This window comes from Physeter macrocephalus, chromosome 20 (assembly GCF_002837175.3).
Source record: "Physeter macrocephalus isolate SW-GA chromosome 20, ASM283717v5, whole genome shotgun sequence".
NCBI classification, from domain to species: domain Eukaryota; kingdom Metazoa; phylum Chordata; class Mammalia; order Artiodactyla; family Physeteridae; genus Physeter; species Physeter macrocephalus.
Genome location: NC_041233.1, coordinates 24,964,050 through 24,977,636, shown reverse-complemented (window position 1 = coordinate 24,977,636; position 13,587 = coordinate 24,964,050). Strand labels below are relative to the sequence as shown.

Genomic DNA, 13,587 nt, shown 5'->3' with positions numbered 1-13,587 from the left:
CTGTAATTGATTTCCAATCTCATAGCATTGTGGTCAAAAAAGATGCTTGGTATGATTTCAGTTTTCTTAAATTTTCCAAGGCTTGATTTGTGACCCAAGATGTGATCTATCCTGGAGAATGTTCAGTGTGCACTTGAGAAGAAAGTGTATTCTGCCACTTTCAGGTGGAATGTTCTATAAATATCAATTAAATCTATCTGGTCTATTGTGTCATTTAAAGGGTGTAGGGTTAGATTGTTTATTTGAGATTTTTCTTGTTTCTTGAGGTGAGATTGAATTGCTATAAACTTCCCTCTTAGAACTGCTTTTGCTGTGTCCCATAGGTTTTGGGTCATTGTGTTTTCACTGTCATTTGTTTCTATGTATTTTTAAATTTCTTCTTTGATTCTTCAGTGATCTCTTGGTTATTTAGTAGCACACTGTTTAGCCTCCATGTATTTGTGTTTTTTACAGTTTTTTTCTGTAATTGATTTCCAATTTCATAGCATTGTGGTCAGAAAAGATGCTTAATACAATTTCAATTTTCTTAAATTTTCCGAGGTTTGATTTGTGACCCAAGATGTGATCTATCCTGGAGAATGTTCAGTGTGCACTTGAGAAGAAAGTGTATTCTGCCACTTTCAGGTGGAATGTTCTATAAATATCAATTAAATCTATCTGGTCTATTGTGTCATTTAAAGCTTCTGTTTCCTTATTTATTTTCTGTTTGGATGATCTGTCCATTGGTGTAAGTGGGGTGTTAAAGTCCCCTACTATTATTGTGTTACTGTCAATTTCCCCGTTCATGATTGTTAGCATTTGCCTTTTGTATTGAGGTGCTCCTATGTTGGGTGCATAAACATTTATAATTGTTATATCTTCTTCTTGGATTGATCCCTTGATCATTATGTAGTGTCCTTCCTATCTCTTGTAACAGTCTTTATTTTAAAGTCTATTTATCTGATGCGAGTATTGCTACTCTAGCTTTCTTTTGATTTCCATTTGCATGGAATATCTTTTTCCATCCCTTCACTTTCAGTCTGTATGTGTCCCTAAGTCTGAAGTGGGTCTCTTGTAGACAGCTCATAATGGGTCTTGTTTTTGTATCCATTCAGCCAGTCTGTGTCTTTTGGTTGGGGCATTTAAACCATTTACACTGAAGGTTATTATCGATATGTATGTTCCTATTACCATTTTCTTAATTGTTTTGAGTTTGTTTTTATGGGTCTTTTTCTTCTCTTGTGTTTCCTGCCTAGAGAAGTTCCCTTTAGCATTAGTTGTAAAGCTGGTTTGGTGGTGCTGAATTCTCTTAGCTTTTGCTTGTCTGAAAAGCTTTTGATTTCTCCCTTGAATCTGAATGAGATCCTTGCTGGGTAATCTTGGTTGTAGGTTGTTCTCTTTTATCACTTTAAGTATATCCTGCCACTCCCTTCTGGCCTGCAGAGTTTCTGCTGAAAAATCAGCTGGAAAATGCCTTATGGGGATTCCTTTGTATGTTATTTTTTGCTTTTCCCTTCCTGTTTTTAATATTTTTTCTTTGCATTTAATTTTTGTTAGTCTGATTAATATGTGTCTTGGTGTGTTTCTCCTAGGGTTTATCTTGTATGGGACTCTCTGCAGTTCCTGGACTTGGGTGACTATTTCCTTTCCCATGTTAGGGAAGTTTTCCACTATAATCCCTTCAAAAATATTTTCTCAGACCCTTCGTTTTCTCTTTTTCTTCTGGGACCCCTACAATTCGAATGTTGGTATGTTTAGTGTTGCGCCAGATGTCTCTGAGATTGTCTTCAATTCTTTTCATTCTTTTTTCTTTATTCTGCTCCTCAGCATTTATTTCCACCATTCTGTCTTCCGGCTCACTTACTCGTTCTTCTGCGTCAGTTATTCTGTTATTGATTCCTTCTAGCATATTTTTCATTTCACTTATTGTGTTGTTCACCTCTGTTTGTTCTTTAGTTCTTCTAGGTCTTTGTTAAATATTTCTTGTATTTTCTCAATCCGTACCTCCATTCTATTTCCGAGATTCTGGATCATCTTTACTATCATTACTCTGGTTTATCTTGTATGGGACTCTCTGCAGTTCCTGGACTTGGGTGACTATTTCCTTTCCCATGTTAGGGAAGTTTTCCACTATAATCCCTCTCTTTTTTTTTTTTTTTTTTTTAATGTGTGGGATTGTGTTCCTGTCTTACCGGTTGTTTGACCTGAGGCTTCCAGCACTGGAGTTTGTGGGCTCTTGGGTAGATCTCGGTCTTGGTGCCGAGATGAGGACCTCCGGGAGACCTCACTCCGATGAATATTCCCTGGGGTCTGAGGTTCTCTGTTAGTCCAGTGGTTTGGATTCTGAGTTTCCACCACAGGAGCTTGGGCCCAGCCCCCGGTTTGTGAACCAAGATGCCGCAAGACATGTGGGGTGGCAAAAAAAACCCCAGAACAATAACAAAGAGTAAAGAGTAAAATTAGACTAGGAAACTAACAGATATGTTAGAAAGAAAATAAAAATATAGATGAAACAACAGCCAGAAGGTAAAACAGAACCACAATAGTAAAAAAGAGGAGGGAAAAAAAGAAAAAAAAAAGGCGGAAAAGGCCTTGGCTGTGGGGGTGGGGTTTAGGTGGTGGGCGGGGCCTATGCTTAGGATGCACAGGGCTGGAAAAGGCCATGGGGGTGGTGGGGCTTAGGCTCAACACAACAGAAAGGGTCCAGGCGTGCCTCTGGTCTTGGGGGGCGGGGGACCCAGCCTGGGAGCCCAGCAGGCTTCCCAGCCCAAGTGGGCAGGGCACACTCCCTCTGTGACTCTTCTGTTCCTCCGTCCTGGAGGGCCCCGCTATCCTGCCTGCTCTTCTGTTCTCCTCCAGCCTCCCTCCTATGCCCCCAGAACCAATGTAGTAGAAGGGGCCTCTTGAGGGTGTAGGACCGGGCCCGAGAGCTGGGCAGGTTTCCCGGGCCAATTGGGCAGGGGAAACACCAGGCGTGATCCCCCTGATCCGAGCCCCTGAGGCTCCCTCCAGGCATGGGAACCCCTCCCTGCTCCCAGCCACCCCTTGGGGGCGCAGGTCCTGTCCTACCTCCACTTCTCCTCCCCCCTTAGTCCCCCAACGTCCTACCGGGTCGCTTGGGGGTTCCTCCTGTCTCCTTGGGCATCGAGGTCCCCCACCAGCATCTGGCAGGCACCCTAGTTGTCCATAGATAAGTTTATTACTAGCATTTAAAAATAAATAAACGGGGACTTCCCAGGTGGCGCAGTGGTTGAGAGTCCACCTGCTGATGCAGGGGACGTGGGTTCGTGCCCCGGTCCGGGAGGATCCCACATGCCGCGGAGCGGCTGGGCCCGTGAGCCATGGCCGCTGACCCTGTGCCTCTGGAGCCTGTGCTCCGCAACGGGAGAGGCCACAACAGTGAGAGGCCCGCGTACCGCAAAAAATAAATAAATAAATAAATAAATAAATAAATAAAAGGGAGTCATACTATAGATATTATTCTGTCACTTGATTTTTCACTTAATATATCATGGACATCCTTTTAGATCTGTTTGGTTCCATCTGTGAACACTGAAAAAATTAAATTTTTACTACTATCAATATTTTCCAAACTCATTAAAAAGGTGGTGGAAATTAAGAGGGAGAAATTGACTTGTTTGAAGCTTCCTGGTGAGTCACTGGTAGCACGTGGTAGAGAATGCTCTCTAATAGTTAAAAGCACGGATTATGAATTTAACCTATTTGACTTTAATTCAGCTTTACCATTTGCCATTTTTGTTACCTTGGGTAAGTTATTTATCATCTTTGTGACTCAGTTTCTTCATTCTTAAAATGTGGGCAATAATAGTATCTACCTCATATATTATTGTGAGAATTAAATAATATATGTAAAAGTGTTTACAGTTATGCCTCTCACATAGTAAATACTCAACAAATGTTAGTTGTCATGTTGTTGTTGTTATAAAGCACCCAATAAATATTATTATTATTCATGGCCTAGGTATCATCCTGAATCTGAAATGGAAAGCACTATGCAAATATGAACTCCAAACTGAAGCGAAGAGTTCCAAAGGAAAAGCAGTGCAGTGGCCATAAATACAGCAAGTGCTTAGTCTTGGTTATGGAAATGTGGCGACTTCTCTTCTTCCTTGCTTGTATTCCAGGTGGGGAGATATCTTCCAAAACTGAACTGGATGAATTGCAGGAAGAGGTGGCCAGAAGGGCCCAGGAACAGGAACTTCAAAGGAAACGAGAGAAGGAATTAGAGGCAGCTAAAGGGTTTAACCCTCATCCCAGCCGCTTCATGGACTTAGATGAACTGCAGAATCAGGGTAATTGTTGTGAGCATTAGGTTGTGGGTGATGGGGACAGAGAAAGCTGGGAGGAAAAAAGTATTCAAGCTCATAAATTCTGTCTTCTCTTTAGCCAAGTTATATTTTATCTTAATTCAGCCATTTCAGTGAGAGCTAGTTAAAGTAGGAGGTGACAGGCCTATTGGTTAGAGACAGGCACTGATTTGGGGCCCATTTATTAAAAGCTTGTAGATTAGAGATAGTATATTGTTCCTGAAAAATATTTCTGATGAACAGCTATATAAGGTGTAAATTAAACTACTCACAATTCAGAAACAGCAGAAAAAGGCAGTGAGTGAGCCATACTGACAGTGAGGGGAATTCTTCTTGCTCAGCAGAAATACGCCCTTGAGATTTCCTACCTGGAGCTTCAGGGAAGTGGATCTACCAAACAGGTTCTAAGAACACAGAGTCTGATTTCCTTTTGATCCTCTGATGATTCATATCCCAATCTCACACGATTTTCATGGACTTTATTTCAGCTTCTCCAGCTGCCCCACATTAGTAACTTTTTTTCCCTTCAATTGCTTTAGGACATCACTTTGTACCGGCAGAGACTAGCCTTCAAAATAAGAGTTCAAAAAGGCTGAAGTATCTATTTTAAATAGGCCCTGAAACCTATATCTGTTTTTCTATGAAATGAATTTATTATTCGGAACCTCCAGATGCAACAAATTGTGCTAAAGTAGTGTAAAGAATAGGAGCCGATGCTGTTTTGGGTGGCTGCTTTCTTTTGATCACTTCTTTCTTCTTATCAACACTTAGGAAAACTTCCTGGGCTTATGTGGGGGCTACTTTTCTCTTCTAATCCTACTGTCTTTTGATTCAAGGCAATTGTTGCTTTATACTTTCCAAGGCATTGTATTTGTCTCCAAATTAGTTTACCATTCCTAATTTCTTAGATGTCCCTATGTTTCGATAGCTTTTTTCTTCCTTTTTGTCCTTAAGCTATATCACATTGGTGTCTCAGGTTCATATTGTTTCTGAAAGAGGGGTCTTGTCATCTTCCTCCCTTGCCTTTCTCCCTGCTCTGTCAGTTGGGTAGTACCTTAGAGTCGAGAGTAGATCCCTCTGGCTGTATTTCATTGTCAGTTTTCCATACACTTTGGTTTAGAGCAAGGAATGGAGTGCTAAGATTCTGGAGGATAAGAATTAAAATTTAGTATAGGGCTTCCCTGGTGGCGCAGTGGTTGGGGGTCCGCCTGCCGATGCAGGGGACACGGGTTCGTGCCCCGGTCTGGGAAGATCCCACATGCTGCGGAGCAGCTGGGCCCGTGAGCCATGGCCGCTGAGCCTGCGCGTCTGGAGCCCGCGCTCCGCAACTGGAGAGGCCACAACAGTGAGAGGCCTGCGTACTGCAAAAAAAAAAAAAAATTAGTACAATCATTGACCAGCTATAGTTTGCCTATATCTCTGTAGAGAACTTTTTTGGTTTTAATTGCTCTAGCCACCACCTCTGATCATAAAGGTTGTATAGATTCAATTGATTTCAGGTATAATGAGAAAACTTCAGGCCTGAGTACCCCCTACCCCAGGGACCATACCTCTAGCAGTGGAGTAGAACCCGAATGTCAAGTTCTTCAGAACCAACTTGTTACTTCTACTTCCTTCTCATTGTTCTCCAAAGCTATTGGTGAATTAGGGAGTGAATGTTAGGCGTATGGAAGAGCTTTTCTTACCATGTCCAGCTGGAGGTTAATGGAGGATGGGTGCATTATGGGAGAAATGATTTTTTTTTTCTTGTGAGCTTGTGAAAACTCACCATTAATCCCATTGTAGGTGAACTTGGGTTACAGCTTACTACTAATTTATGGTTATGAGTGAGTAAAAGCCAAGGGGATACATAAACTTGATAATTCTTTTACAAAAGTTGCCCTTACAGTACTTTCTTGCTTTTCATGTGGCACTGTCCCTAGACTCTCCTCCACCTGCTTTGGCACACATTCACTTTCAGGGAAGGAAGCAACATCTTATGCTCACTGCAAGGGAAGGTGACTTTTTTACAGTAGGTTTGGTGAGCAAGGGCATGATAGAAGTAAATACTTAGCAGTGCTGATGAAAGGTATGTGTTTGCAAACCAAGAACAAGGGCATTTCCACTGGCCTGGTAGATACATTGATGTTAGGAACCGTAGAACACCTGTGCCGAAGAGGGGTATTGATTTTCCAGGTGCAGGTGGTACAGAGAAAACTATGAATTAATGTAGGAAAGAAGTGTTACAGATGGCCTTTCACAGAGTGCTGAAGCCACTTTTGCCTTAACACAGCAGTGGAGGTCTCGGTGAAGATCTGGGGCATTGAACACAGGTTGCCAAGATGTATCTTGTTGCACTGTGGAGAAGCACGTCAGTTCCAGGCATAAGAACCCACCCTTCTATTATAGACAGTACTTTGGTCTTTCCTTGAGGGCCTCCCTAAGAGGTCTTGGAGTTGGAATATGTGGTGGACAATGACATGCCCCTCTTTCATGGCTTTGGTAAGGTCTCAGCTAAGGCAAAAATGGATGTCCTACGTGTTTCAGAGAATTCTTAATAGTAATGGTCAGTTGGAGTAAGGGTGGACCAGAGGCTCAGCAGCAAGGATCTATGTGCACTGAAAGGAAAAAACAGCACATAGGAAAAGTTGGAACAGATTGTTATGAAAATGAAAAGTGCTGGCCCTTTCAGGGAGGAGTGACGGCTTTGAGAGGTCCCTACAAGAGGCAGAATCAGTGTTTGAAGAGTCGCTGCATCTGGAACAGAAGGGAGACTGTGCTGCTGCTTTGGCTCTCTGTAACGAAGCTATCTGTAAGTAACTTTAACCGCTATGGCTATGGCACTTTTGACTAACTTCACCATAGGTATTATTAGTGTCGTCACTCAGATAGGATAAAAACAGCTTTTAAGTCTCCTCACTCTCACTCCCCCAAACTGAGGCACTTTAGCTGTCTTTTGCCCTTCAGATGTCTAAATGTGCTAGGCGCTGTCACTGTGGCCTATGGATATTTACTGGAAAAACCTCAGCAGGAGTCTACAAATGAACTATCCAGCCAGACCTACCTTCTAATCCCAAAATAAAGTTAGATCTCAGATGAGAGGTTAGTCTGCTCTTTCTCTAGTTACTGACTAGTGAGGTGGAGCTTAGGGCAGGAAGAAATGAATAAATTGACTGTGACTTCCCAGGCCTGTGACTTTGTTTTGCATATTTGATTTTTTATGTTTCTCCCCTGCCTTCCTGCTATGCTGCACCATAAGGTTACAGCAAGGGACTAAGGCTTAGAATTTGTATCTGGTTCTTTAATGTGACCCACAAGAAACTGTGTTCTATAAAGACAGATGCAGGTTTGGATCTTATTTCTGCTGTTGGCCATCGGGAAGGGGGAGATGGGAGCAGAGAATGGAGACCAGAGTCGGCCAGGTCAGTTGCAAAGGACAATGAGAGTGGCAACGTCTAAGATGGAAGCACCAGTTTATCTTCCTGACTCATTTTAGTTTAGCTTTTTGTTTGTTTTTTAAATTTGAATTAACCTGTTTGGCCTCCATGGCTTCCATGAATGTTCCTTATAGCCAGAGGCAGCTCTGTGCCCTGGACTGCATATGCATGGTCCACGCCTTGTATTCCTGCTGCATATTTTGAGTTTTACTGCATATCTTTGCTCATTTTTGGTTGAATTTTATTCTTTTCATTTTTGTTTGTATTTTTGTGTTCTGTTTCTGCTATATTTTCTTTTGCATTTTAGCTAAACTAAGACTTGCCCTGCATGGTGCCAGCTCTAGCACGCACAGCAGAGCCCTAGTCGATAAGAAGCTGCAAATCAGTATTCGAAAAGCACGGAGCCTGCAGGATCGCATGCAGCAGCAGCAACCATCTCAGCCGCCGTCGCAGCCCTCAGCCTGCCTCCCCTCACAGAGGGGAGCCCTCCCTCAGCCAACAAGGTAGTGCCTGGGAACCATTGTAGTTTATGGACGCCAGGGGAGGAAGTGACCATGGGTGCTCCATAGCCAGCTCTCATTGTCTTGGCGACTCCAGGGGAGAGAGAAGAGTCCTCTGAAAAGATTTCTTCTCTCAGGTCAGACATACAATGAAAAGCTCATCCCACTGCTGGTCCTTTTCTTAATAGTTCCTAGAAAGAGGCAGAACGTATAGCATAATAAATAGACCACTTGTCTATATTTCCTGTGGGTGAGTTTGTCTCTGGACTTGTGTAATAACATGATTATTAAATATGTACATATTATGGTCTTAGACATGGCAATCTGAGTTACATTTCACTTTGCAGTAGAAACCGTGTGATTTATTTCAAGGAAGCAGAGAAAGCAGTCTTCCTTGCTCTGATTGATCCGTTGAGAGGAGACACAAAGATTCCCTTTGTTTTGCTTCCCTATGGTCAGGAGTAGGAAAAAAGTCCCCATGGCCATTGGTGTAGTTTCCCCATTTTAGCCCTTGAAATTGGCTGTTACTGAGAATAGATAGATTTAAGTAAGAATTAATTTTGGCTGTTAACAAGCCTGAGTAGTTTTCAGAATATAAACATTATAAAAGAAGCTAACATTTTTTGAATATTTGCTCGGGCACTAAGCTAAACAGTTTTATGTTTTATTTTATCTAATTCTCACAATAACCTTAAGAGACAGGTATTACTATTTAGCAATGGTTTATAAGTAAGAAAACTCAGGCTCAGAGAGGATGAGATAAGTAAGGTACCCAGGATTACTCAGCTAGTAAGTGGTAGAAGCATGGAATTCAAATCCAGGTCTGTTTGACTCCATTAGGCTTTCCTTATAAGTAATATCATATTCTTCAAAATGTTGTAAGGGTGGGCTTCCCTGGTGGCACAGTGGTTGAGAATCCGCCTGCCGATGCAGGGAACACGGGTTCATGCCCCCGTCCGGGAAGATCCCACATGCCGCGGAGCAGCTGGGTCCGTGAGCCATGGCCGCTGAGCCTGCACGTCCGGAGAGAAGACATGGTCCAAGGTCTGGATCTTTCATTTACTGGCTATGAGATCTTGGGCAAGTCACATAATCTCTGACATTGCCCTAAGGATTAAATGAGATAATATATATAGCTGAGGAACAGTGCCAGGAAAAGTGAAGCAAAACCACACACACACACACACACACACACACACACACACACACACACACACACACACACACACACACACTGTTGTAAGGGTGACTGAATGACTATGCCCACAAAAGTTTATAGTGTATTATCATTCAAATTTAATGCTCATAGCTAGGATCTTCTTCTTTCTTCTTTTCTCCTATTGTTTACCCCACTCGCTGAATGCTAATTTGAGAATCTGATCAGAGATGTGTTTTGGTTATAAGCAATTTAGGCAGCTAAACTCTTTTCAGAAAACTTCTGCCATTAGATGTATGTGAGTGATTGAGGTTTTATCCAAGTGCTTCTAGCCCTGAGTTCTTTAGGTCAGAAATACAAAACAATTAGTAAGAAATCAACTAACTGCAGTTAATCCCTACTTCCACTCCCAAATCTCAAGAGTCACAGCACATTACTTTGGGGAAATATCTCAGTAAATAAATATAACCAAATCCGGATTATAAAAATACACTTGAAATGGTTGGTTTTTATATTAATCCTAGGAGCCCATATCATCCTGTACTTTGTAAATGTGGCCTTCTGGTTCTTTTGGCTGATTTGCCTCTCAGGACCCTAGGGATGAGTGATTTCTAGGCTTTGCTTACCTTCTATTGTCATTTGCATATGGGATGCGCAATTTTTGTTTTTGAATTTGTAAGTAGAATATGATTGGAATGGGACTTTACAGGGAATAAAGAATATTAGCAAGAGCTTTACTTACTATTACTGTGGGCAGCTTTGATGAGGGTATTTAATAAAGAGAATTAATATTACCTATTACTTAGGTGTGAGCTGACTATATGCCTTCTCTTGTGAACCTCTGATCTGTTGACTCTACTTATGCTTGTCTTTCCATTTATTTTCACCATTACCTCTGTGAATAGCTAGAAATGGGAACCAAATGAACAGTTATTTTTGTAAGTGATCTTGTCAATTAAGACAGCTTGTGACTGGCTCTCTCTATTTATTTCAGTGAACAGCCTATCCCGCTCCAAGTATTGTTAAGCCAGGAGGCCCAACTGGAACCCTACATGAATACAGAGTTTGGGGCCAGTTCTTTCATCCACTCACCCGCTTCCTGCCATGAGTCACACTCGCCATTATTCCCAGAGTCATCTGCCCTGTCTGTTCCACAGCACAATTCCTCTGGTGGGTCTGCCTCGAACCTTCTTACTTCTGTTGAGGTGGACAGCATTGACCCCTCTGTGTTCCACAGGCAGGGCTTATATAAAACACCAGGGAGAACTGAGAAGAATTCTCATCATGGTTGGGAACCAGAGGGTGAGCTGCAAAGCTACAGGGGGGACAACAGCAGCTGTACCAGGTTCCCCCAACAAGAAGGAAGAGGCACTGATCGAGAACAGCTATTCCAAGAAAAGAGGGATCCTGCTGACTCATCCCAGGTGATGCCTTGGCTACAGCCAGCTGGAACAACCACCTCTGAGAGAGGAGATGCACACAGTCTAGGCTGTGGTCCTTCAAGTTCGTCAGCTCAGCCCAGCCTTTCTCTGTACAGGGCCTGCCGCCCCATAATGCCTGCTCCTTCCTCATCTGTGCTTCACTCTCCTAATACCTTACAGAAAACTAACCAATGCCTCCACACCCAAAGCCTCAAAACTTCATTGACTTCAAAAGTGGACGGAGGCAGCGAGGAGCCCTATAGGCCAGAGTTTCCTACCACAAAGGGGCTTGTCCGCTCTCTGGCAGAGCAGTTCCAGAGGATGCAGGGCACCTCCACAAGGGATGGTACAGGTTCCCAGGATAGAAGTTTGCCAAACAGTCTAAGGAAGGACTCTTCCCTTTCTGACTCAAAGCCTCCTTTCCCACGGGGTCAAGGGAAAGGTCATTGGCCTTGGGCAAAACAACAACCCTCTGTGGATGGTAGGAACAGACTGCCTTCCTGGGGAGAGCCTGCTGATCACCCTTCTCTTGCCATGAACTCTGGGCTGCCTAATGGTGAAACTTCTAGGGGAGGACAGTCCAGGTTGGCAGAGTCAAGTATTTACCATGGGAAACCGTCTCAAGTGAGAGATGCTAGGCCTAAGGAGCTGGGCAGCAGTGTCGACTTGGGGACTTCCTTGCCTTTGGATTCCTGGGTGAATGTTACAAGGCTTTGTGATTCTCAGCTTGGGGTCCCTGGGCCAGGAATGAAGTCCTCCCCTCCTGATTCCCATACCTGTGTAACCTATCCAGAAAGAAACCATATCCTTTTGCATCCACATTGGAACCAAGACACAGAGCAGGAGACCTCAGAATTGGAGTCTCTCTACCAGGCCAGTCTTCAGGTTTCTCAATCTGGCTCTTCTGGATGGGGGCAGCAGGAAGTGGCCTGGAACCCACTGAGCCAAACAGGTAAGAATGCAACCAGGGGCAGGGGGTGTGGGGGGCATAGAAAAGCTGAAGGCAGGAAGATAAGATCAGAAGGGGGATGGTGTTCTATGTAAATAATATCCTCAGCTTAGGAGGCAGCAGTAGAACTTCTGACTTTATTCATAAAGACTTCATGACAAGGGCTAGACATTTTTCTGGCTAGAGTGGAGAATGGGGGCAGAATCATCACTCACAGGCTAGTTCCCTCCTTCTAAAGAGACCAGTGAGTATTTGCCCAGGGCTGCTGTAGTATGAATGCTAAGGAGTGGTTCCTAGGCCTTTGAGAGTGACTCAGCATGAGGTATGGGAGGCTGAGAGGAAAAGTCATTCTTCTATGGCTTAGGAACAAGCTCCAACTTGCAATGAGGATGTTCACATTGAGCCAAGTCTCCAGTGTGGCATATCCGGATCGTACTGAACCAGCAATATCAAGACCTTCCCTGATCCGTTCAGGAGCTACCAGGTTTAGAATTTTCAAGGTGGTATGCTTGTAGGGTACCTGTTCACCGACTCTTTGTGAGATTATATCGTGTGAAGAGTGAAGTCTAATGTTAAATGCACAGCACAGAATTAGTTCTGTAAACTGAAGACATGAAGGATATTTATAACTTAAGATTGATGTACTTAAGAACTCCAAAGCCTGAACTATTGTTCTGTCTCCATCATTGACTGTCAGTAAAAATTTGGACAAGTCATTTAATATCCAAGTTTTTACCTATGAGAGAATTGGTTCAATGATTTTTTTTTAAAGATACCTTCCAACTCTTTAAATGATATGTATGATTCTGTAAAATTAAACTCAGAGAAATTTATCTTCAGTTTAGGTGGTATAGTTCTTTGCATGCGGCCAACCAACATTTAATTATAGCCAAACAAGTGGTTATTGAAAATCTGCTATATTCCCAGGAGCATCAGAGTGGGGGATATCATATAAATATAAGATTTAATATTAAGATATGTTTTTTAGGATCTCCACTCTAGTGTAAACTTTGCAATAACATTTATTAAGTGCTCCTTAGATATTAATACATAGGACAGGGCAGTATGGGAAGATTACAAAGAATGAGGAAAAGTTGGAGTTTGCCTCAATTAGCTTCCTCTCTAATATAAGGGAGAAAGAATATACAAATGTCAAGTATTTTAAGAATCATAAACACATATAAAAAATATATTGCAATTAAAACTGAACTAACCAATTGAATGTCAAACATTATATTACAAACAAAACAAAACAAACCTTATGTTACCCCAGGTAGCAACATTTTTTATTGTAGATGGTTTTGAAAATATATAAAGTAACGAAAATCATTGATAACCTCAGCAGTAGTTTCATGAGTTTACTTCTGGCTTTGGGTTGCCGCCCTCCACCCCTGGTTGACATACTTTTTATTTTTTCTAAGTTTCCCCTAGTTTACTTTTTTTTTTCTAATTAATTTTTATTGGAGTATAGTTGCTTTACAATGTTGTATTAGTTTCTACTGTACAGCAAAATGAATCAGCCACACGTATACATATATCCCCTCCCTTCCAGACTTCCCTCCCATTCAGGTCATCACAGTGCACTAAGTAGAATTCCCTGTGCTATACAGTATGTTCTCATTAGTTATCTATTTTATACATAGTATCAATAGTGTAGTGACATACTTTTTTTTTAAATTGAAGTATAGTTTTTTTGTTTTTTTTTTTTGCGGTACGCGGGCCTCTCTCTGTTGTGGCCTCTCCCTTTGCGGAGCACAGGCTCCGGACGCGCAGGCTCAGCGACCATGGCTCATGGGCCCAGCCGCTTCGTGGCATGTGGGATCTTCCCAGACTGGGGC

At 42.5% G+C, this 13,587-nt stretch overlaps 1 protein-coding gene across 9 annotated transcripts in view; it reads left to right on the top strand.

Moving 5' to 3' along the window:
- Positions 1 to 13,587, top strand: part of USP54 (ubiquitin specific peptidase 54) — a 100,320-nt gene that overhangs the window by 72,126 nt on the left and 14,607 nt on the right. For all 9 annotated transcript variants that reach the window (XM_055081328.1, XM_028481752.2, XM_055081327.1 and 6 more), the window contains 4 exons: positions 4,125 to 4,292; positions 6,979 to 7,098; positions 8,031 to 8,226; positions 10,374 to 11,752. In XM_055081328.1, coding sequence (XP_054937303.1) covers positions 4,125 to 4,292; positions 6,979 to 7,098; positions 8,031 to 8,226; positions 10,374 to 11,752 — 1,863 coding nt within the window. The remainder of the gene's footprint in view (positions 1 to 4,124; positions 4,293 to 6,978; positions 7,099 to 8,030; positions 8,227 to 10,373; positions 11,753 to 13,587) is intronic.